General features: G+C 41.7%; 2 protein-coding genes across 2 annotated transcripts; one reads left to right on the top strand and one right to left on the bottom strand.

The window, feature by feature from the left end:
- The first annotated feature begins 2,488 nt into the window (after positions 1–2,488).
- On the top strand, positions 2,489–4,224 carry Kdsr (3-ketodihydrosphingosine reductase). The gene is made up of 4 exons (XM_035876119.2): positions 2,489–2,946; positions 3,023–3,452; positions 3,536–3,777; positions 3,843–4,224. Exons 1-4 carry the CDS (start codon positions 2,809–2,811, stop codon positions 4,053–4,055), a joined length of 1,023 nt encoding a protein of 340 aa, XP_035732012.1. The 5' UTR covers positions 2,489–2,808; the 3' UTR covers positions 4,056–4,224.
- Positions 4,225–4,279: 55 nt separating this feature from the next.
- On the bottom strand, positions 4,280–20,914 carry LOC118445995 (zwei Ig domain protein zig-8). The gene is made up of 5 exons (XM_035876120.2): positions 20,005–20,914; positions 13,910–14,061; positions 11,875–12,085; positions 11,179–11,475; positions 4,280–11,102 (listed from the first exon to the last, which is right to left on the bottom strand). The coding sequence occupies exons 1-5, from the start codon at positions 20,072–20,074 to the stop codon at positions 10,918–10,920; spliced, it is 915 nt and encodes a 304-aa protein (XP_035732013.1). The 5' UTR covers positions 20,075–20,914; the 3' UTR covers positions 4,280–10,917.
- Between the last annotated feature and the right edge of the window lie 3,987 nt (positions 20,915–24,901).

Genomic DNA, 24,901 nt, shown 5'->3' with positions numbered 1-24,901 from the left:
TCTGGGTCAGGCGAGGGCGTTCACCCCCTGGTGCAGCCCGGGAGACATGGAATCCAGGGTCGTAGCTATGGTATCACCGACAGGGTGCTGGCAGAGGGCGGCGGGGATGGACTGCACGGGACACTCCCTTCGCTTGGGTGCAACGTACGTTCTCTCTTTCCCTCTTTCTAGTACTCCGAGCTTACCTCTCGTTCGCAGCTTGCTTTCTCTCTCCCTCCGTCCGAAATCACAGTTCCGGACTGCGGATCCTGCAGACTGCGAGGCTCGATGCTACCACCCGGAGAAGCTACCTCTCTCTAGTTCTCTCTCTCTCTCTCTTTCTTTCTCTTTCTCTATGTTTCTCTCTATTTTGCTCGCTTTCGCGCGTTGCAACGACCATCCGATGTCGCGTTGAATTTTCCGTACGATTTAACGTCTTCGGTATGCGAAAACATTCCGCGTGAAATCGCAGAGGGGAATGTGGACTCAGCGGCTCTGCCAAGAGGGTTGCTTTTACTTGCTTTTCATCTCCTCCTACCTCCTTCTCTCTCTCTCTCTCTCTCTCTCTCTCAATTACGTTTCTAACGTAAAATTTTAATGCCTCTTCTGCCGACATGGATTGTCTATTCTCGTTTAGTCCTCAACTTTTATCGATTTACCTGCTAACGGATATACCTAATGTATACACAGATATCTAGACAGGCATTCTTGCTTCTCGACGTACTCCAAATAATTCTCGATGAAGTATTGTCCGTTGAACTATGAACGTTTGAGAGATTCGAGATAATGTAGCTGGAAAATGAAACGTAATATCAACGATATGATTATTATTCGTTAATGCATACTCTCGAAGAAATATAAAAAAAAAAAGGATCCTAAAGAGGGAAGAAAGGATTCAACGCGTTATTCGTACCTTCCACTTTAACCTGCCGGTAGCGCGAGTCCCAGGACGAGGTGAACGATCGAGAGGGCGGTGGTACGTGACCTTTTGCACGAAGGATAATGGCGGGGGCGAGAGCGGGTAGAGTTTGCGCCACGGTAACGGAGGGTGAATGCACGTAGAGCGTACTCACCCTTTCTCCTCCCTCTTTCCATTCCACCCTTTCCGCTCCGTTCTCTCACCCGCTTACGCGCGCGCCAAACTATTAACGTACTCAAAGTGACTAATTGATAACCTATTCTATAAAGTTCTCTCGCGTAAGAGATCCATGCGAATCTTCTCAAGAAAGAAAACTTGAAAAATCGATCGATCGTCCATCACGATCCTCGAGCAAATACATTTCTTTAAAGAAATTTCAGCTTCGATCGAGCATTCCCCGTTATAATTATCCGTTATACCAACGATCTTTGAAACGTTTTGATTCTCGTTGAAACTGGTTCTGAATTGTCAGTTTGAAGTCTATCGTTATCGTTTGTCAGTTTTATACCACGATGGCGCTTTACCGTCACTTTTTGGATAAATCTTCATTAACGATAATATTTGAAAGATTAATTGTTTAATCTTTTAAATAGAATCGTTAGTTTTTTTAACGACCAAACGATTACTTAATTCGTAAAATATTTTTCACTTGTCTAATTAACGACGTATTTTCTAATCGATGAGAAACATTTTTATCGACGCGGTAAACGAAGAAAGAGCTTCCCTGTATAGCGCCACTTGTCAGTATCCTCGAACGTAAATGAACTAAAAATAATCGAATGGTAAAATTCTATATATAACGATGCGAAACATGATTAAATATCTTTGATAGAGAATATTTCTAAAAATAAAAAACAAATGATTCGAATGCGATGATTTTTCAAACTTGTTAGTCGATCGATCTCGTTGCTCGGTCGGTAATGAAGGTTAGTTGAATATTTCTATATACGACCGTCAGTATTATTAGCATTTTTAACAGTATTAACGAGCACGGAAATAGCCAATGGCTGCGTTCAATGGAACAAGGAGCTTTGCAACCGTTGGAAGATTTTCTATCGAACGTCGTCATTCGTCCTATTCCTTTTCGACATATTTGCTCGCCAGTCGCCATTTTTTTTTTAACATAATAAAAATACGCCTATTAGATTTGACGCATTTAAGATCTTATTTGAAAAATGAGCGGCAAAAGTCTAATCTAATAAGATGGATCAAATAGTGGGAAATAGAATTATAGTTTATATGAGATAATGTCAATCGAGATAATTAATAATTTAAATAATTAGTGTCATTAATGTTAATTGTAAAGGAAAGTTTCATTTCAATCGACATCAATTCAAGATTACGAAGTTTAGTTCAATAAGATGTGTGAAAAAAAAAAATCTATGAAAGGTAATTCATACACGTATGTATTTTTAATTGTTTAAACAATTGTACTTACAATTGTAGAAAAAGCTTTTTACTTGTGCATAAACTATTCTCGCAAGATACCATTCTTTAATAGGATCTTTTTCAAAGATAATAAAGTTTTTTCAATTTCATTGAATGAAACCTTTGTCTTTGAAATGAGACTTTGTTCAAATCAAAATTGTTCATGAATTACGCATGTTCTCGCTTGATGGCACAAAAATCATTATAAAAGTCAGGGAATAGTGAAACAGTTCGTTTCTTCTAATAATACAATAGGGTTAATACACTACCGAATGTTTTTGGAAAGGTTTTTATTATTTGCTCGACAGATCATTTTATATCTCTATTCAAAAAATATAGGTTATGCAAAGTTTTTTCATGATGAAAAATACGGTCACAAAATATAGAGTTTAAGAAAGTGTATTCAATTGAAATCGTACGCTGCTTTCATCATTGCGAAGCTCGCTCTGCGAAGACGCAGCCAGTGTATCGTTAGAAATGTAATGACAATCAATCATTTAAAGATGACATTATCAATTAATCTTATAATAGCCGTTATTGTTTTGTTAATCATCGGCTTGATAATTAAATTAGTATTTTATCGTGGCCGTCTAAGAAGCGTGGAAAATAAACATGTCGTGGTGAGTTCTCTTTTTAAATATAACCTCATTCGTCTGTGTTGTGAAAATGGTATTATATTATATTACAATTTTTCAGATAACTGGTGGTTCCAGTGGAATTGGAAAATCTGTAGCAGTCGTCGCTGCTAAGCATGGAGCACACGTAACTATCATAGCCCGTAATGTAGAAAGATTAGAAAAGGCTAAATACGAGATAATGCAAGCTTGTAAGAATAAGGACACTCAGCGGGTGGAGTATTTATCACTTGATGTAACTGAAAGCTACGAGGAATTACAAAAGGCATTTATGGAACTCGAGAAGACCATGGGTCCCATATATATGCTAGTAAATTGTGCTGGCTCTGCTGTCTGTGCTAAAATCGAAGATACATCCACTTCTGATGTACGCAAAATGATTGACTTGAATTTTCTTGGTACTTATTATTGCATCAAAGCCATCGTGCAAAATATGAAAACTGCTAGAGATGGGATCATCGTATTAACGTCATCTCAAGCTGGTTTTATAGGTAGTATTCTTAAATGCTCAGACATGCTACCGTGGCAATAAATATGTTAGATCAGATTTGTTATATATGTTATATTTTTCTAGGTATCTATGGTTATTCAGCTTATTGCGGCGTCAAATTTGCACTGCGTGGTTTGGCAGAGAGTTTGGCCATGGAACTTGGTTCGCACAATATTTCTGTGACTCTCTGCTTACCTCCTGACACCGATACACCTGGTTTTGCTGAGGAAGAACTGTCAAAGCTGCTGGAAACAAAATTGATTTCTCAATCATCAGGTTTAGTCAAACCCAATGTAATTGCGGATCAATTATTCAAAGATGCCTTGGTAAGCTTAAATGAATACTCGTTACCTGTCAATGATGAAACGCTCATATCATTTGGTTTTTGCAGGATGGCAAATTTTTTTCAACCGTTGGTATGGAAGGATTCCTTTTGTGTATAGTTTCTTGTGGGATGTCTCCGTTCACCTCGATTTTGGAGCTATTAATGCAAATAACATTAATGGGTCTCAGCAGACTGATAAGCGCATTCTATCTCATCTCATTCCAAAGAATTATTTTGAAATGTATGAAAACTCGTGATAAGAATAAAAAGTCCGAATGAACAGTGTACTTGTATCGGTGCTGCTGCTTTCGTGATAAGAAGGATACGTGGTCCGATTGCATCAAGAAAAAATTCAATTTATTTCAGAAAAATGAATGTATTATCATTCCATGTAATATTTATAGTAACGTCGAAATGGGAGTAATAAATGTGCATTTGAATACGATAACGATTACGCGTACACGCTGAGTCGAAAACAAAATCCCCCTCCCCCCCCCCCCCCCCTGTAAGTTCTAAATACTCTTGGGGAAAAAAGTTTCAAAGGTGAATCTAGAGAACGTGAGAAAAAAACATAAATAAGTAAAAAGTCCCTCAACGGTTTGGCTTACTTTTATTTAGTATCCCGTAAGTTCATAGTATAATGTTCTTCATTAAGCTTTATGGTTCTTACACACATAGAACGGGGCAGTTCTTTCTTCTCCCTTTGCCACGATAGATCGAAAACGGAAAGGTTCAAATTTGTATGTATAGCGTACCTCAACGTGGAGCTTGCTCCAAGGGCACCGTTTCGAACTGTTCTTTCTTGATACCCAGATAATTTCATCGTTATACAGATCAAAGTAAAAAGAGAAATAAATTCGTCTGGGTTTCGAAGTACAAAATGAAACTGAAAGATGATTAAAGAGTGCGATGCCCTAGGAGCGTATCGCCCACACCTGTACAAAACGAGATTCAGAACTTATATACGTGTGAAAATGGCGGATAACGAAGACCTGTTTTCTTTTTTTTTTCTTCTTTTTTTTTCTTTTTTTTTTTTCTTTTTTTTTCTTTTAAACTTGCGAATCGATAATGATCGGTTTTAACATTGATTTCTTTTTTTTTTTTTCTTCTTTTTTTTTCCTTTATTATTTTTCTTGCTCAGCCATTCCGCCAGGCACTCCCGACTTTCACGCCGCTCTCTCACGCTCATTCTTCTTTCGTCCTCTTTTTCGCAATCCTCGGCATCATCTCGTAGATCCTTTAAAGTTTATTCTCGTTAAACCATAAAGCGCGTAAGGTGTACGAATTAGAATCCACGAGACGAGGCTTTCTTCGAGGAATAATTTTTTTTCTCAATGTTTTCCTCTTCGTATCTCTCTTGTTTCCCCCCCCCACTCTCTCTCTCTTTCTCTCTCTCTTTTTTTCTCTTTTTTCTTTATTTTTATTCGACGACTTCCGCTCATTCGCTCGCTCGACAAAGTGACCTTATCTCTTTTATATTCCCTCTTGATTTCTCCGCATCGTATATTTCGTCGAACGTTCGAATTGGCAGATATGACGTATTAACGATTAATTAGACCCTTCGCTACGTGTGTTTGCCGCGTATTGTTAACGTGACGATCGTTATATCGGAGGACTCTTGAGAAATAATCAATCGCTCGTTCGATAAACAATTTCAGATCGAAGTTCCTGACGGGGTATCCCATTTTCGAGTTTCTTTCTTTTCCATTCCTCGAGACCCTATTGTTCCCAGGAGCTTCGATCTTTTTTGATTCTTCTTGCGTTTCATCTCGAGGAAACGCAAGAAAAATCGTTTTGTCGTCCCGAGGGTTTCGATCGATAACGAAAGTCTACTACGAGTCTCATCTTCCATCCGATCCTTGGCAGCCAAACGTACTTTCAGCGATCGGGTTACACGCGCAAAGGAAAGAGCACTATTACCGGCAAACGATCCCAAATTGGATCATAAAACGTATTCCCTACGGTCGAATCAACGTCGAAGTTTATACGGCGAAATATTTCTCATTCTCACGAAATATAAATCGTGTAGAGATGGAAGAGAAAAAAGTTGTCAAAATCGCTCGTGTACTTCGAATCTTCTGACGTGGACAAAAAATTTGTCTCGCGCCGAAGCGGAGATTCGTTCTCCTATTCTATGTTCAACGCTAAAATCTTTTCTCGGCAACCCAATTTCGAAATTCTTTCTCCTCCGAGTGCCGTTTTCGCTATTCTCTCCTCCTTCCCTCTTCCTTCTTTTCTTTTTTTTTTTCTTTTTTCTTTTTTTGATCGTTCCGGGCTACCGATCAATTTTCTTCTCATTCGTTCAACCATCACGATCGAATCTTACGCGCTGATTCGACTCGTTAACGCTATCACAAAAGTTTTAACACGACTATAGACGCGTAAGAGCACATAGACGAACTTTTAGGACGGTCAAGCGTCGCTCGAATTAAATTGCTCTCTTACTCCTAACTCTCTCTCTCTCTCTCTCTCTCTCGCTCTCTCTTTCTTTCTCTCGAAATTCGTACCGCGACTCTCGGGAATCGACGTGGATCTTGGTCGATTGGACCAAGGGGAGCGGATCGAGGGCTTTCAACGTTTTTCGATCGATCGATCCTTCTCGAAACAGGTCTATGGATCGTTCGAAAATAAATTGACTTTTGGAACGCCGATAAGAAGATGTTTATAAAAGTTAGTCGATTAATTTCGATCGATGAAAAAAGCGCATCTTCTGCCTCTTCCGAGTCCGCTGCCCGCTTTGGCTTCATCGAGAAAACGAAAAAACCAACGAACGGCGGTGGCTTCACCGTCGTCGTACGAGAACGTAAGAATTCGCGACACTTAAGAGCTACAATAGACGTTGGTACAAAAATTCAATGCTGCCTACGACGTTATAGTTTATGTACCCTAGACGACATGTGTTGTTTGTATGTATGTTTACGTGTATCTCTGTGTATCGTGTATGCGTACATGTGTGTTTATTTATTTCTCCTCTTCGCCGTTACCATCTCATTTCGCGTTATCTCGTGTTTCTCTCTCTCTCTCTCTCTCTCTCTCTCTCTCTCTCTCTCTCGTTCGCTCGCTTGCTCTCTTACACACATGCTTTCATTTCTTCTTCGTCGTTAACAAAGGAGCGACGAGGACGAGCACATCATGAGTTTCCTTCTTCCACCCGGCGAGGGGAGGCCGCGCGAAAAACGCGAAACGGAGCTGCGCGTGTTTTAATTGTGGCCTCGAGGTGCTGTTGCTGCTACCACCTCCTCCTCCTCTCTATTTCTTTTATCTCCAAAGTCTACGAAGAGTGGCCTCGCGAGGCGCGGGAAGAAGGAAAAGAAGATACAAGAAGTTGTCCCCAGTCGCCCCTTTTTATTCGAAAGTGCGTCATTCGACCAACGCCTTGTCGCGTCAGTCCAACGAACCTCTCGCTATCTCTCTCTCTCTCTCTCTCTCTCTCTCTCTCTCTCTCTCTCTCTCTCTCTCTCTATCTTTCTCTCCTTATCTATCTTTCAACCGTTCGTTTGCACATTCAACGAACGCACGCTTATTCACGACACGTTTACTCATTTTTTTTATTCCTCTTGTACGCAAGACATTCACCCATTCAAGCACGCAAGTACACGCACTCGCTCGCAGAGGCACTCGCGCACGCTTTCATCTTATTATATCAGACAATATATCTTCATTTATATCCGTTTAAGTCTTACGCTAGGCGTTAATTAGTGTTACATCTAGTCGCGTGTGGCCGGCCCGTGCTATCCTCGGACCCTTTTTATCCGATTGAGGATAAACGCGTCCTACCGTTCTCGTCCTTTCTTCACCCTCCCTTCCTCCCTCTCTCTTTCTCTGACGCAATCGCGCACACGAAGAAACATGCGCGCAAATGTGTGCCACCTTCACTATCTCTTTATCGCGAGAAATTCGTATCGTCGAGAGATCAACCGCACGGAACACGACTCGTGGAAGAAAACAAAATTCACAAGAATGGACTACCGCGCGTAATCAAAATTCTTATGATTTTTACTATTGTTACGCGATTTTATGAAAGATTGAAATTGCTATTGTTCCGACGGGAAGTTTCTCTCTCTCTCTCTCTCTCTCTCTCTCTCTATTTCTTTCTTTATATCTTGTAATTTTATCTTTCCCTTTCTTTTACACGATTACATCAAACCGGTTAGCACAGGCGGCCAGACCCATTCCAATGCATTTACGATCCAAAAAATTACACAGTAACGTTATTTATCTTTTTTTTTTTGTTTCTTTAGTGTAACACGTACGGCATATCGTTAGTTAACGTTACGTTATTTATGTACTATGTATTTACAATCACATGAATCGTAGATATTCTATACGTATCGTTCGTTTCTCTCTCTCTTTTTCTTACTGAATATTTTTCTTCACTCGCCTTTTCCTTCGTTACACGCTACTTAAATACATCAGCCGACACCCTACGATCTTCTCGTGACACTTTCACGACGATGCCCTCTCTTCGTCGAAGGGATCGTAACTTTCCGTTGGATCTACGTCTCTCCTTTACTCGACGAGCTGAAACTTGTTCAATACTCAACACCATTGTGCAACGTATTTGCGCGCGTACACATATACATATACATACATATATATATATATATATATTTATCTGCTCCGTTTGTATATATATAGATACCTATATATATATATAGATATATATATTCATTTATATATATATATATATATATATATATATATAATATTATAAATAACAGTACTCTTTCTAATACTCGCGAGAAGTAAAGGAAACTCACGAAAGGGCTCAATCGACAGAAAGAAAGCCCTCTTCTCAAAAAGCTGTATATCCGTCCTTGTCATTGTAGTAGCCGTCCGTGCGGATCGCGAGATACAAGATGAAAACCGTTTCTTTCTTTTCTCATTCCATCAACGAATCGATTGTTAAATGATAATAATCAAACGAGAAAAAAAGAGAAAAAAGAGAAAAGAAAGAAAAGAAAAAAGCAAGAGATTTGACACCCTTTATACTACTAAAATCGCACGCACGCACGCACGGTTACATGACACATTTCGATGTTTCGTGTTTATACTCAATGCGCTTTTTTTACCGACCATCACATTCTCATGGATCGATACGAGAGAGAATCATTTCATTTTCTATTTTCTTTTTTTTCCATCTTCCTCCGTCCTGCACGCTAAGTCTTTACGATAAATCTTCGTCCGAGAACAGAGAAAGAAATTAAAACGCTTTTCTTTTCAAGGAATTTTTTTTTCAATGAAAAAGATTAATTATATGATGACTTTAATTAAACGCCACGAACTTTTCGATCTCGTCGACTTTGATTAGCTTCGAGCGAAGATCACGAAAACGATCTCGGAAAAAGATCTGATATGAAGGGTCGACATCGACATTTGATATGAACGTTTTTCTTTTTTGGTTAATTAGAGGTGCTCGTCGTTTTCGTATCGATAAATCGATTTCGCTCTCGGATAAAAAAGATCTCGCCGTAGGATGGTTCGACTCGTTCGACGTTTTTGGCGTTACGTCTAATCCATCATCGAAGACGGAGGGAGAATTTTCTCGGCCCGATTGCTAAAGAAAACAAAAAAGGAAAGCAAGTAAAAAGGTTTGTAGTCGCTACGTTCTCTCGCTACTATCCTGGAATGAAAACGGTATGGACGTCGAGTATAGACACGCTTTGCTAATCGATCGCTATGGAAATATAATTAATCACATTGTCTTTACAAGTTTCATCGAACAAGTTTCAATTCTTTCGAGTGCCGTGGACGAAGTTTCTTTTGTCTTACATCATTCTCTGTTTGTTTCTCTCTCTCTCTCTCTCTCTCTCTCTTTTGCATTCTTTCGCATTATTTCACGTTATCCTTCCATCGTTAACTACCGCCGACTCGTGACTTGATCTGGTCGGTAATTAACAGAAACTACGAAACCCTTCGATGACCTCGACAGGACCTCCACGATCGTTCTAGTGACGCGCGATCATCGATTATCGGTGTTGGGGGAGGGGGGCATCTCGTTATCGAGATCTTTATACTGCTTCTTTTTTTTTCTTTTTTCTTTTTTTTTTTTTTTATATTTCTTTGAACTTTCTCGACAAAGACAAGAGCACGAAAACGGGAAGATCGTGATAAATATAGTGTCTAAAGCAAAGGAAATAATAATGATCGTTGTGCCATCGGTACGCTTCGCGGATATATAATTTTTCGTTGCTGAATTTGGCTTTTTTCTTCGTTCATTTTCTTTTTAAAAATAGAACGTAGGCTTATAGTCCGTCCGTAGTTTATTGAAATAATGAAATTGGCCACGATCCTCGCGTAATACGTCCTCGTATACAAGGTAGCCGGCCCGTGAGAAGTCACGGCCTGCTCAAGAAACTCGTGCGAATCCAACGAAAAATCGTCACGAGTTATCTAATACCTAAGATACTAACGGCCGGATCATACTGTCTCGATAGACGAAATGCATCTCTAATAATTTTAGAATTTCATCCCGCGGAAAGAATTTTGGACCTTGATATTGCTGATAGATTGACAAGACTGTAACTTGAAAGGGTTACTCTATAAATATGCAATATCTCGGTACCAAGATTGTTTGCTCTTTTCTACCCCTTTTCTTTTTCTATGTTTTTCCCTGTTTCTCTTTTTTTTTAGACCATTATTCTCCAAATGAATCGCCACTTCAACGAACGATCAACAATTAATATCTCTCAATCTCCGATTATCCTTTCGGCTCGCTTGCAAAAAAAAAAAGAAAAAGTGAGCGGTCAGTCTTCAGCGACGAAACGATAGAAACGATGATCGTTCTTCTTCGAACTCGTCGATTCTCGTCTTCGTTTCTTTTCATCTTTCGCGTGTCCGTACAAAAGTTTTCGATTCTCTCGAGCCTGCTCTTCTCCTCGAATTCTCGTCACATCCTAACTTTAACGCTTTTCAAGCTTCTTTTCGATATTGAACGATCGATGGAAATCTTTATTCCTATCTCTCTCTCTCTCTCTCTCTCTCTCTCTCTCTCTCTCTCTCTCTCTCTTTCCTTCCCGAGAAATCCCTTCGACGTGAGGTTAAGAGACAAAGCGTTTCATGGCCGAAGATAATCGATTCTCGCGCGCACGCTCGCTAGCTCGCTCGCTCGTTCGTGCTTGGTCCTTCCCGATGATCCTGATTATCGTTCCGGCATGAAGTAAGATGGATTTTTCGAGTAAAGGACCATGACGGCCAGGAGGACGAGGATGTAGTTTCGACTTCCGTGACTCGAGTAGAGCGTGACCACTCCTACGAACCACCAAAACGTATGACAACCGCAAGGAGCCGAGCTAATTCCCCTTTGGATCGCCGCCGGATGTTCTCCTGAAAATAAACGCTTTCATTTGGTAAATCTTCCTAAATAAGAAAAAGAAAAAGAAAGTAACGAATGCCGACTCACCGTTCAAAACATGAAGTTGCACGCTGGCACTGTCCAAATTACTCGGACTGCAGGTGTAATTACCGGAATCCTCTCGCCTGGCGTTGCGAATCACGAGACTGCTAATCGTTTCGTGATCGATCCTTTTAGTCTGTATGTCGATCTTACCCTGCTGATAATTGAGAACGCGATCGCCCTCGTGATACCAGAAGACGTAGAACGGCCCCTCGAGAGATTGCTTTATCGTGCAACGTATTGCGACCGTGCTTCCAGTTTTCACGTACATGTCCCGGTCTCCCAGGATCTCGATTTTTGGCACTAAAATATCAAGAAGGTACCGAACGTATTTCCACCCTCTCCTGCCGTTAAATCAGTTATTAAGCAATTCTTTCCTTTCTTCCTTTTTCATTTTCCTTTACGATCATTATCGTCGAGGTATCCCTCGAGCGTTAAAAAAGTTTAGCGTTCGTCTTAACGATCGAACGCGGCAAACTTTTTCATCGAACGGAAGGCGAGGAAAAGCGAAAGTATACTGTCGCGCTAAACGAACGCTTTACTTTCGTTCGCTTAATCGCTCGTAAGTCCGCTCGTAAAAAAAAAAAAGAAAAAAAAAAAGAAAAAAAAAGAAAGGAAAAAGAGAAGAAGAAAAAATTCGTTCGAAAGGAATAAAACACGAGAGAGGTAAAAGGCTCGAGAGTTCCACTTGGCAAGGCTCACCGACGATGTTGAGCTTGATAATGTGGCTCTTCTTCGGATCCGTCGAGATTTGGCACTCGTATTCGCCCTCGTCCCGTGCCTGGACGTATTTCACTTGCAACGTCCAAGTGTCGGACGCGTCCGCGAAGATCGCCTGGAACCTCTCGTCGGGGATGAACATGGTCCTATCCACGGATAGTATGTGCGAGTCTCTTCTCCTGATCCACGAGACCTTATCAATTTATTCGAATTAATTACTCGAAAGGTAATATTACTCCTTATTTTTATAAATACCTACCTATATACGTGTAAAAAGAAAGCAAATGAAGAAACGAAACAATCGATCTACGTTAAAAAGGAAGCGTGCATTTTAATGTCATGGATAAATTCCTGACTCGATTAAAAATAAGCTCGTATATACATCGTATCGTCATATTATATCACTCCCTTCGTTTTCTACTCTTGTCAGGAAATACTCTGTCCGAGTAGTAAAAAGAAAATTCGTCGAAACGAAGGAAGTTTCCGCTTCGCCAGTCACGATCACAAATCATCCCGGTAACCTCCTGGCTCATATATTTATTCTGAAGAGGCAGTACGAAAAAATAAAAAGAAAAAAAAAAAAAGAAAAAAGAAAAAAGAAAAAGGAACGAGGAAGAAGGTAGAATATAAATATAAGGGAGGGTAAGAAGGAAACCTCGTCGTTAGGTAGCCGCGATCGATCTTTCTCTCTCAACCCTCTCTCCGACCCTTTTCATATCTTAATGTATCGTCCATCGACCGGATATTTAAGCGAGTCTACGTGCCGCGATAACTCGGACCTGTCGTACATACATACATACTTAAATACGTATCTACGTGGAAGGCACAAAGGGAAGGAACATTTAATTTCTCGAACGATAAGCATCCGGTAGTATCACGGAGCAAGGTCCTTAAATTCCTTAAAGTAACGCGCGTTTTCCAAGACGATTATACGAGAGTCGCGTGTCGTCGTACGCTTTGTCGTCGTTGGCAGAACTCTCTCGTTTTTCTCTTTGTTAATACACACCAAAGCTCGCAAGTCTAAAAGTTCTTTAACGAGAAATACGGGAGGGACGTTCTATTCTCGGCACGAGAAACTTTTATCGTCTTTCCTCTCGTTCTCGTTTCGTCTCGTCCGAACGACGAGATCTTCAAAAATAATCGTATCAATGTCTCGAATTTGGTCTTTTGAGCGAAGAAACAGAATCAATTTCCTACGAAGATATTATAATACGTATTATCATTTCCTTATTCGATCGAAGATTTATTCCGCGAGTCCTTTCATTACTTCTTTATCTTTACCAAGTACTATACGAACCATTTACTATACCTGACACATACTTTCCGAGATACGTTATATAATCGTTATATTCGTATAATATATAAACGTATTACTCGGTTAGGCGCCACCTCTCTACCACTGTGAACTATTTGCGGCCTTTAAGTCGGCCAACGCGCGTGGACCGAAGAGAGTATTTTTATCCTGCGCATCGTGAAAAATCAAAGCAAAGTCGAAGCTTTTCGTGTTGCGTGTCGTGCGTTTACGCGCGATAAGGATCGACGTCGATAAGAGAAAAATAATTGTGCCGCTTTGTGGCTATGCCACATTGCAGATCATGCCTCGGAGGGAAAGGAAAAAAAGAAAAAGAAAGAGGAGAAAAAATGTTTAGAATTAAAACGTCTGTGTCGATCGGCTTTTAAAAAGAAGAAAAAGAAACGGAGATATGTCCTGAAAACGCGCGCACTTAAGTGCAAGTTTTTAGGGAGTTCCCGATTAATGAGCCTCGAGAAAAGCTTTTCCGTGTGCTCGACGCTCGAGTAAAAGAAAAAAGATCGGTAATCGTCGGAACGTCGAAAATGGATCGATAACCGGTATATACGTTCTTTCGACGAGCACACGAAGCCATTTCGAGACGACGCAAATTAACGTCAGAGTCAGAGGGAAGTTGTCAAGGTTAAAGAGAAGAAAAGAAAACAAAAAAAAAAAAAAAAAAAAAAGAAAAAAAAAAAAGAAATGGAATACTCAACGTCGACCTACCGATTTGTTACCGAGCTGTCGTACTTTGCACGGTAGATACGCATGAGAGCCTAGTTGCGCCGTTATGTTCGTAGGTGAGTTCGAGTCGAAATACGGACCCGTGTAAATCCCGTCGAACCTCTTCACCAAGGAATGCGATCTGGTGCTCACACCTGAAACATCGGATATCGATTTTCTCGTTAGTAAACGTTCGATTCGATTTTAGAACCGAGACATAGATACGTATGTGTATGTACATAGATATAGATAGGAAGACACGCCGAGAATCTCGTTTACGTCTTCCCCTCTAGGTCTAGAGAACCTTGTACGGATTCATTTGGAATCGACTTCTCCTTGACAAGAGACTGCGAGCTGTTAACGCAGCAGCCAGCCGAAAAAAGCTCAAAGGAGATATGGAAACGTAACGTGGCCACGGTATAATAACGCGAACGCAAAGGGCTCTTGATGATTCCGTCGTTGGAACAAAGCGCCCGAGCTTCGAGTATAATTACATGAAGCGCAACGAGGGTAGAGCAAGTAGACGGGGGTTATATTCTGCGGTTAAAATATACACGAAAGTGTCTGTACTCCACGTCGGCACCACACCATCACCATTGCCATTAACTGGAACGGCGCTACGATCTCTGCATTAGGAAGGGATTAAAAGGAACAAAGCTAGAATTACGCTTTCCTTTGTTATCCTTTCCGAGAGAGAAAAAGTATATAAAGGGTTTGTCCTCTGCCCGAGGGTACGTTTCTTCGGATAAAAAGTGCAGTACAACGCCTAAAACATTTTCCCCTAGCATTCCAATTACTTTCGTACGAGCGCATCGTCCTGGCACCTTTTACCGGGTACCTTTCTTTTGCGCTTCTAGATGCTCTTGTACGCGTAAGTGACGACAAAACGAAAGAGAACGAGAGAAAGGACTAGTCTCGCGTTTTCAATAGTCTACCTCGTGCAAAAATACTTCGCGAAAGAAATCCTATCAGGACCCTGCCAAGTTACCTCAGGGAAATGGATACTAATCCGGGGGATCTTGATCCGAGAAATTCAAAGGCGTATCAGGAGCCTTCGCCTCGAGGAATCGCGTGGGCTTCGTTCCAACGACCTTGAATATCTCGTTTCCTGCGTTAGTGGCGGTAATAGTAAAGCAAGTGCATTCTACTATAATTCTACATTCCTTCCTAGACACGATCGATTTACGATTATTTCATCGACATCCTACCTACATCCTACGACATGTTTTCTGATAGTCTCTCTTATGGAGATACTTTTCAACGCCATAGAGTACTCCTATTGCGCCTACTGTAACGTTATATTCTTCGTCCAATTTTGCATTTTACGATAATAACGGAATGTGGTTAAAATTAAAATAAAAATATCGACGAATTCTACTTTTAGTTTCGCGTAGCGTTTAATATCCAATCGACCTATCGAAGTTTTCTGAATAAAAAGAGGACGGGAAGAGGAAAAAAATGGGAACGATAACGATCCAGTTTGCTGGGATACTCGGAACTGGGTCTCGTTAGCGTAGCGAGTAGTCGAAAGTTGGGTCTTTGTGTGCGCATCGGTGGCAACGCGAAGGAAAGTCTACCGATATGATTGGGCGTCATTATTCTTCCGGAGCGGACGAGGCTGCTTGCTCGGAAGAGCCGATCCTAGATGGTCCGTATGTGACGACGTGCATGCTTGACACAAATACGCGTAATTTCTCGTGGAAAGCTTCAAGAACGGATCGATGGGAAGGAGATAAGAGAAGGGAGATAAGAGATAAAAGTTTATGGTACGACGAAAAAAGTTAAGATGGCCGATGACTATCGTCGGTCCGTTCGACTATGTTCGACAATGGAAAAAATCTTTCAAGGTGAACGATTAAACGCATCGATTGCTACTAAAGGTCGCCGATCGATTATCAGATTTTTTTTTCCCTTCGACATTTAGACCGCGTTGAAGGGATGTGCATTAACCGATATAAGATATTTATTATAAGCTAACGCAGAGTGATCATTATGTTCAAACGCTTATTGTTAAACGTAATATCGAAACGCGATAAATGCATTTCTTAATGCGTATCTGTCATCGAGCAGGAAGAGTTTCGAGCGTGTACGAGAGGGAACGAAGGATAACGCGTCAAAATATACCAGGGATATGCGCATCGAACGCGGAGAAGGCAGCCGTTTTGCAGAATACTCGATTCGGTACAAAGAATCCCAAGGGATGTAAAATCTACGCAGAGGCGCGCACGCGCCTGTTCGCGATTCTCTCTTTCTTTCTTTATTTTCCTCTTTTCTTTCTCTCTCTCTCTCTCTCTCTCTCTTTCACTGCCACCCCATCGAAATAATTTGCCTATCCGCAAGAAAAAGGGGCCACACACAAACAGCGGTTCTACATACACAACGTTGCTCTCTGAGACACATTTTTCATTTCAGCCCTCGGAGGCATGACTCTCTCTCTCTCTCTCTCTCTCTCTCTCTCTCTCTTTCTCTCCCTTTCTCTCGTCAAGACTGTCGTAAATGCTCCGAGCAAGGGACATGGAGGAAGACGTGTGCCACTCTAGCGAGGGTAAAGAAATCGCTTCTCGTCCTTTCCAGACGAAGGGAGACACTAGAAAATAAGAGAGAGAGAGAGGGAGAGAGAGAAAGAGAGGGGCGGGGAGGAAAGGACGATCAGAAACTAATTTTCCAGCGGGAAGAAAACGGTAAGCCTTGGGTATAATCTCTTTTGATTTTCATCGAAGCGTTTCATTCGGGAAATCATAACCACCCGTGATTTGTCATCGTTACGTTAATACGTCGAAGGAAGAGGAAGATGAAGAGTATCATAGAATTTGGAGGGTTCGTAAAAAAATGTATTATTCGATAAGTTCCAAGAGCGAGAAATCGAGCGCGAAAAAAAATTGGGAGATTATGTAAGAGAAAGAAAAGGAAGTAAATTTCTTGGAAATGAAAGGAAGATTCGTTGTAAGGTATATTTCCCTGGAGATGGTGAGTCGAGCCGACGTAAAAAGCGATGAGGGTCGCCGGGAGGTTGCGTCCTCCTTTTCACTTTATTAGAACGACACGTACGCACGTTGCTCGTGCAACTTTACGACGTCGTCACGTAGATCCAAACCGCTGCATGAATCTAGATTTAGGAGATATTCTCCTTAAATCGCTGACTCTCGATTTTTATTATAGGTCCTTCGTGACGAGTTTCTTTTTCTCTACCTCGCAAATCATTGCCGCGTAAGCGAACAAAAGTCTTCGCGGTCTTTGCGTGCAACAATCTTTTCTAATTCTTTTCTTATTTATTTATTTTTTTTTTTCCTTTCATATCGAACAAAGGAATTTAAAGGAGAAAAATGTCTATACTTTTATTTGTCATTAACGTAATTCTTTCTCTTTCTCGTTGGCACATTCTCGAGTCGATAAAAAGTCGCGAAATAAGAGAAAACTCGATCGAACGAACGATGGGGGGATGCACGACGAAGAGTTGGTGCTGATGTGCCTGGTCACGAACTAATGCGTTGCGGTAAGTCACGGGTCATTTATCAATTTAACGCGATCATACTAGCTGTAGCTAATAAACGTTGATACGTTACCATCGTACTAAACTTTTCTACGTTAAGTCGAGCAATTGCAATGAAATGCGATGGGATCTGAGTTTGAAATGAAAAATGGAATTTTTCCATCGGACGAAAACGTAATAAAGGACGGTGGTGCGTTGCGCCGTTCCAACATATTCTCGAAAAGGATTTCGTATTCTTGGAATTAGCATTGGCGATAAGAAGCTAGCGAGCACGCGAGTTTGCTCGGTAGTCTCTGGTCGGCACGTTCTTCGAACTGATTTTCCATAGAGTCAGGCACACGTCGTTGCCACGACAGCATCGAAGGCCTAGCAGAAAGGAGAAAGGGACACGGATGGCAGAGGAGGAGAAAGAGGAAGTATGTGAGAGAGAGAGAGAGAGAGAGAAACGAGAGTACGCGCGCGCGCACCAAAGCTCGGAGGAAAAGCTCGCTCGGCTAATCACCGTGAAGCATAATCGGCTGTTGCGGCGCATCGTGCCGCTGCTCGAACTCGTTTTATTCCATTAACTCGATGATAGAATAATCCTCTCAATGTGGATAGAATTGCTTTTGAATACGTAATTCGAATATATTAAGGATTCTATAAAATGATCTTTATCGAGAATCATTCGATTGGTCTAAATTTGGATTTCTTAATATCCAACATTATCATTCTCGCGAGGCAAATTCGTATGGCCAAACGTCGTTTCGTGTTCTTTACACAGGTATTATGAACACGGACTAGGATCAGAAACGATTACTTAATTTAAGGAGTTCGTTCAAGATTTACAATGGACTCGTAAGATGGATCCGATAAACGTCTTACCAACTATTATCGATTTATCGACGAATAAACCAAATGGAAATTTGACGATATTCTGGTATATATACCAGAAGAAATTCTAAGCTAGAGAGAAAATCTCGTTATTGAGTATTTCCGAGTTAACTCGATAAATCATTCTTTTATACTCGAGTCGTTTTCTTTCTATTTAACAGAATGACAATCCTTCATGCATTAGATCAGAATTGAGAAATAAGTTTCATTGACGCATTCGTTCGCCATCCATAATCGCCGAGTATTCTGAATCATAGTTACGTTGAAAGACATCGAAAGATCAACGTAAAAAGTCGTTCGATACTTTACAATGGTGAAAGAAGAAAGGGGAAAAAAAGACGAGAGCATTGTCATCTCATTGGTGCGAAAGCATTGTACGCGTTTGCCTCGTTAGAAAAATTCTCGATGTTGGGACGAGCGTGCAAATAAAATTGCAAGCAACTTTGCGTAACCTTTAGACGACAAGAATGTCATAGCGACGACGTACGGCAATATCGAAATACACGTAAGGGAATAAAGTTCCCCTAGTTCGACTGCATCGCGATCGATGTAACGAACGAAAGGATGAATAGATATATAAATATTTTTGTTTTAAATTATTATTATCATTATTAGTAAACAAGCGATTAGCGGGGTCAAGGAAATTATTAAGGGAGTCGAACGAACGTCTAGAAAGTTCGCGCCATCGAGATAAAAGAGTAAACGGGTCTTCCAAAAGAGACAACGGGCGAGATGAAAAATACATCCGAATCGATTTTAATGTAACTAGACAGGTCGTAGCGAGGTCGAAAAATAGCTCGAAAATCCAACTGCATCGGGGTTGATGCAGCGAAAACGTGGAATCGATATACGCGCTCGTGAACGACGTCACGAGATAGGAAAAGAAAGAGTCTCTCCGCCCCCGACGATGGAATCATCTCGTCGACACGGTAACCCCACGGGGGAGGAGAGAAAGAGAGAAAAATGCAGAAGAGATCGAAGATAAAAAGATGTGGATAATAAGAAGGATGGGAAGAAAAAGAAAACCGGAGAAAGAAGATAGATAGATAGATAGATAGATAGATAGAGAGAGAGAGAGAGAGAGAGAGAGAGAGAGAGAGAGATGGAGGGTGTAAGGGAGGGCGCAAAGAGGAGGAGGGCGACTTACAATGCCGCGGCGCGACAAACAAGGGTGGCGCTAGATACAATCCTGGACCGGGTCCGGAACCAACCTCCCTCGCGTTCTCTTGTCCCTACTTTTCTCTCCTAGTCTTTTCGATATTCTCGACTCCTCCTTTTTTTCTTTCGATCCTAAAAGGATCATAGATCTCGAGTGTTCATGCGAATCTCTCATTGTCTGAAAAAGTACTCGAAACGAAAGTGAGACGAACAAAAGAGATGGAGATAGATGGTGATGGTAGTGGTGATGAATGATAAAAGACGGACACGCGTGAGAAAACGCGCGAGAACGTATGCACGCGACGCGCACGGAGACAACAACACAGCTACACCCGAAAATCCGATCGATCCACCACCCGAGCACCAACTTCTCCCTCTCTCTCCCTCTCTCTCTCTCTCTCTCTCTCTCTCTCTCTCTCTCTTCCTCTTTTCTATCTTAGCCATACGAATCCAGAGATCTTCGAATTCTGTCCTCTTTGCGTTCACGAGATTTATAAGGGAAGGTCGTAATTTGATTCATCTCCACCCATTTCCATCGATCGTCCTCTCGATCCTTCGTTTTTTTTTTCAATCTTACCGGTAATACCCAAAAGGATCCAACAGACGAGGCACAGGACGTAATAGTTGACGTAAGAGGATCTCCTCATGATGACGACGACAACGACGACGACGACGATGACGGCGACGACGACGACGACGACAACGTGGATGTCTTCGACTGATGGTCAACTGACATCTCACAGCGCGCACCACACCGTCCTGGTGCACCACGCCACTCTCTAGCCTGTTATTTCTCTCTCTCTCTCTCTCTCTCTCTGTATTGCTCGCGCGCGCGTTCAATGCTTTTCTCTCTCTCTTTCTCTCTCTCTCTCTCTCGTTCTCTTTCTTTCAGTTTCTCCTAATCCTTCGTCATCTCACCACGTTCGTTCTCCGCAGTCGGTGTCGCTACCAGACGTCGTTCATGTCTTTCTTCTTCCTCTTTCTCTTTCCACAGCCTTTACAAATCTCCACCGGCAGCGACACCTTCTCGTAATATTCTTTCTCTCTTTCGTTTCCTCAACTCTAATGAAAAAGTTTTCTACCTTATCCAATTGGCACCTTTGCGACGACACTGTATCACATATTATGTTATGTCGCGTAAACGATACGTTGCCGTTGCTAATATTCGACACGAGAAAAAAAACGAGCCGAGTCTCTGTTGTTTCTAAATTCTTATTCGTCGTGCGAAAGATCTCTCGAGCCCTTTATATTTTTTTTCTTTCTTCCTCGTTTATACACTTACGGAGGGCAGCGTAGCCTCCGGATAACGCACGGCCGAGTTTTGCGTACAGGTCGTCTGCGGTTCGTCGTCCCGGGCGAAGCTCTGAAACCGCCGGGCCTCCGGTGGCACTGCCCGCGCCCGCCCGGGGATTCCGCGCAGGCGTCCTCTCTCTCTCTACTCCGCCGATCACTCAGCCTCCACCTCCTTCTCTTCCTCCTTCTGCTGCTTCTCTTCTTGGTCGCCGCGCGTCTACCGCCTCACCAGCAATCCCCACCATCTTCTTCGTCTACTTCTTCTTCTTCCTCCTCCTCCTCCTCCTCCTCCTCCTCCTCCTCCTCCTCGTCCTCGTCCTCGTCCTCTTCTTCTTCTCCGACTCCTTCCACGATGTGGCCTATGTCCTTCTCCATGCCGTTCCTCGCACCTTCGCTTACTACCCTCGGCTCATCGAATCAATCCCTCTTTCCTCCGACTTGTTCTCTTTCTCCTCTACTCTCTTCGATGCTCCTGCACTCTTTAACGTTTACCCTTCTAGACTCCATCTATCTTCTATCTTTGTTTATTCAAAAGCAGACCTACCAATTTGATGTTATCGACCTTATACTTCGATTATCTTTTTTCTTTTATTCGAAACTCTTTATTCGAGTTTGGCCTTTCGCGTTAGCTACGAGGTTCCGAACGAGATAGCCGGCTGGTACAAACGACGTCGCTTCTTTAATACTTGGCCTCGTAACGAGCACGATTCTCGAGTGTTTCCAGATTGCTAAAAGCAAAAAAAAGTATAATAGCCGGTCGCACTGACGTCAGAGACACCGGTCGTAATATTATGCCGTGTGCGGTTAATTACGAGGGTACCTAGTCGCGATACATTTGTGTCTACCTGAGCCATTTTGGTTCGTAAATAATATTAACGTGTCAACGCGTTTGAACTTAGCCCCGTGTTAATCACTCCTTCTCTTTCTTTATGAGATTACCTTTTAACAAGTCGTCGGTGCTCTTTCTAAACTTTTGGAATTTAATTTCAATCGATAAATATCTTTAGAATAATTGTTTGACGCATCGGCGACCGCGATGAATAACGGGAGGAAGCGAAAGGATGCATTATGCGATCACGCGCTTCGAGATAAAACAAAGTTGGTATAAGGTCGCTAGATAAAATGTATTTATAAGCGTTATTATATCGGGCGTCGGCGCATATTGCATTTGACGTACATACTTGTACATATGCGAGAATAATATGCACGTTTCATCGCGAGCCAGCATTTACTCGATCACTTTACAAAAGTAGATTTTCTTTTTTTTCCTTTTCCTTTTTTTTCGTTTTTTCTTTTCCCCATGGTGTCCGCGGGCATCGTGATCGCTGACGGTAACGATTACTCTTTCCGAGAAAAAGCGCGAAAATAAAAATCCTCTGCTTCTGCTATTGTTCGGATAATTGTCACCAACGTGGATACGTCACTTCTTTGTATACTCGTCTCTTTATACGTTACATGTACTTCGTTCGAGAGTCCTTTTGCGACGAGCGTTTTACCGAAATTAAAAGTTTACTCGAGTCTCATACGACGGAAAGTCGAATATTTTCCATGCGACGAATATAATACTTTCTTTCAAAGGGAAAATGACGATAAAGAGAACGGAGATGCTTCTTCCTCGATGCTTTTTCAAACTTTCATGTTTCTTACGATTCTCATTTCCTCGCGCATCCTCTTCTGCGGAGACGTATCTCTTGGGTCCAATTTGACGGGTTCTTATAGTGTTAACTTTATCTTGCTTGACGATTCCTCGTCACGGAGTACCCACTTTACGCTTTTCAGGCGAACTTATGAACGGACGAACGACTTTCTTTTCTCTCATTTTTCTCTCAAATTCCTTAGATATTTGCATCCTTTCCAACGTTTGTCGTCTTCGAAGAATCGACTTCGTTTGAGAAAAGTTCCGCCGAGACGCTAATTCTTATTCGAACGTTCTATATTTCTCATCTCATTCGTATATATTTATGCTCGCACAGATTCCTCTTCAACGAATCCCTTCGTTCTCTTCGTTAAAATATAATAAAAATTCAATCGACTCGATCGCTATTGGGTTGCATCTTATCAAATGTTTCCACCTAATTTTTTTTCTTTTCTCGACTCATCGATTATTCGATCGCTTCCTTGTTGACTTGATAAAAGGGTTAGTTCAATATAGGTATATCATCGAATAACTCAGCGAAGACTTAACCCCCGATAAAATCAGCCAACTTCTTCGCGCGACGTCGAGCGCTTGGCTCTTTGTTGAAGATTGGAAAATTTCAGTTTCCGCTTCTACTAAAGTTCCGTTAAATCGCGATACAAAATTAATTAGCCGCGTCGAAGGCTAAAGGTAGAACGAGCGAGTTAGTATAGCGCTGTGACGTCTGAAAGATGCGATAAAATAGAAAGTTAAACTTTATATCGAGGAAATTGAATAATGAGAGGAGAAACACTTTCAATTTTCAAGAAAGAAATCCATGCTCTCGTTTCCCAACGTATCCGGGATATTTTCGATCATTGATTCGTCGAGATCAGGAATTTTCGAGCGAGAAGAAAATCTTCCAAAGATGCGAAGCTAGAGTGTGGAAGAAAGAGGTAGATTATTGAGTCCGTGCTAGAGGCAAAAAAGGAGGGACGATGGTCTCGTGCCAACGTTTGGTAAATTGCATAACTTTTCTCGTCGGTGATCAAACGGTTTGCTCCTTTATACAACTTACGCCATTTTCCTTCCACCGTCGGAGATTTATCGTGCAGCCCTTTGCCTTTCTCTCTCTCTCTCTCCCTTGAAACCTTTCTCGGAGTTACCTACGTACAAGTTTCGTAAATTTTTACCTCTTATTTCTCCCTCGCTCTAACGTTTTACCATTAAAGGAGAAAGGAGAAAGAGGAATGCAGTCAAGAGATCGTCAAGCTATTAGTTCCAAAATTGATTCGCTCGATTCGTAGATACTCGTTGATTTTTCTTAGATAGTTAACGCTTTGTAAAGAAGAAACGTGAATATTTGACGATGCATTATCGGTATGGTACGCGGTATAAGAGGTGAAATTCTACGGGAGGTTTTCGCATCTACCGTTGGCCGACTTAATAGGGGGTCAAGGTTACCGAACTTCTCCAACTTATTTGTTTCGCGATTTTCCTCATTACACTTTACAAAGTACGCTCCTTCGATTCTGGACTTTCAGCTTGTCCCAGTGTTTTCATGCTCCGTATATCGATCCACGTAGAACGACGAGCGAAACTTCTCGTCGAGCTTGCTCGTTAATTGGCTTCCCTTCGCGAGAAGAGAATTCTCATCTTGGTCTTGCAGGATAGCCCAAAAAGTTGAATGATATATATATATATATATATATATATAAAATAAGTTATGCAGAAAAATTTCAACCTTACCGAATTCTCTGTTTTTTCTTACAAATTTTTTCTAAGTAGGTATATATCCGATATATCCGAGATGTATCGAATCGGCGAACGTTCTTATTAAGTACGTGAAAAAAGAAAAAAGAGATGAAAAGCTTTCTTCGAGGTTACCCTACTGAAAGGGGAGAGAAAAAGAGTAAGAAGTTAGAGTCGGTCCCCTTGATGCGCGTATACGCACGCGACCTACTCGTCTCTATCTTTACAGCGAGAAAAGAAAGTATTCTCACGACGTTGCGCTTTATCGTTTCCCCGGGGCTCCGCGTAAACGTTTCTTCAAACACGCTCGAAACGCGACATTTATTTCGAGAGTTTCTCGAGTGCGTGTACGTAGGCAAAGTTACAAGATGAAGAAAGAGAGAGAGAGAGAGAGAAAAAGGTAGAGGAAAAAAAACGCTTTCCGGAATAGGAGCGTAAACGTCGCGCGCAGCTGCAAGAAGTGCATCAGACTGCTTCCTGTCTCGTCTCCGCCGTCGGAGTGGAATCTCTTGCAGTTGCTTCTCTTCTTTCCTCTCTCTCTCTCTCTCTCTCTCTTTTTCAACTCGTTGAAAATTCTTTCGCCCGTACGAGAAAAACGTCTCCTCTCGATTGGTAACATAGCTGTGAATGTCGGAAACGTTTTCCTATATTTTTACTGTTCCATATACGCTCGTACGAGCGGAATTTTGATGGTGGACAGAGAGAAACGAAAGAAGACTCGCCGTGTGAAGCATGCCGCTTGCGAACCCCTCGCTCAAACATTTATCTTCGAACGACAAATTCGCCTTGTAACGAGAAACGATGAAGGTGACCC

The sequence above is a fragment of the Vespa mandarinia genome, chromosome 1 (assembly GCF_050613455.1).
Source record: "Vespa mandarinia isolate Hongniang chromosome 1, ASM5061345v1, whole genome shotgun sequence".
Classification (NCBI taxonomy): Eukaryota; Metazoa; Arthropoda; class Insecta; order Hymenoptera; family Vespidae; genus Vespa; species Vespa mandarinia.
This window is presented reverse-complemented; position numbering and strand designations above follow the sequence as displayed.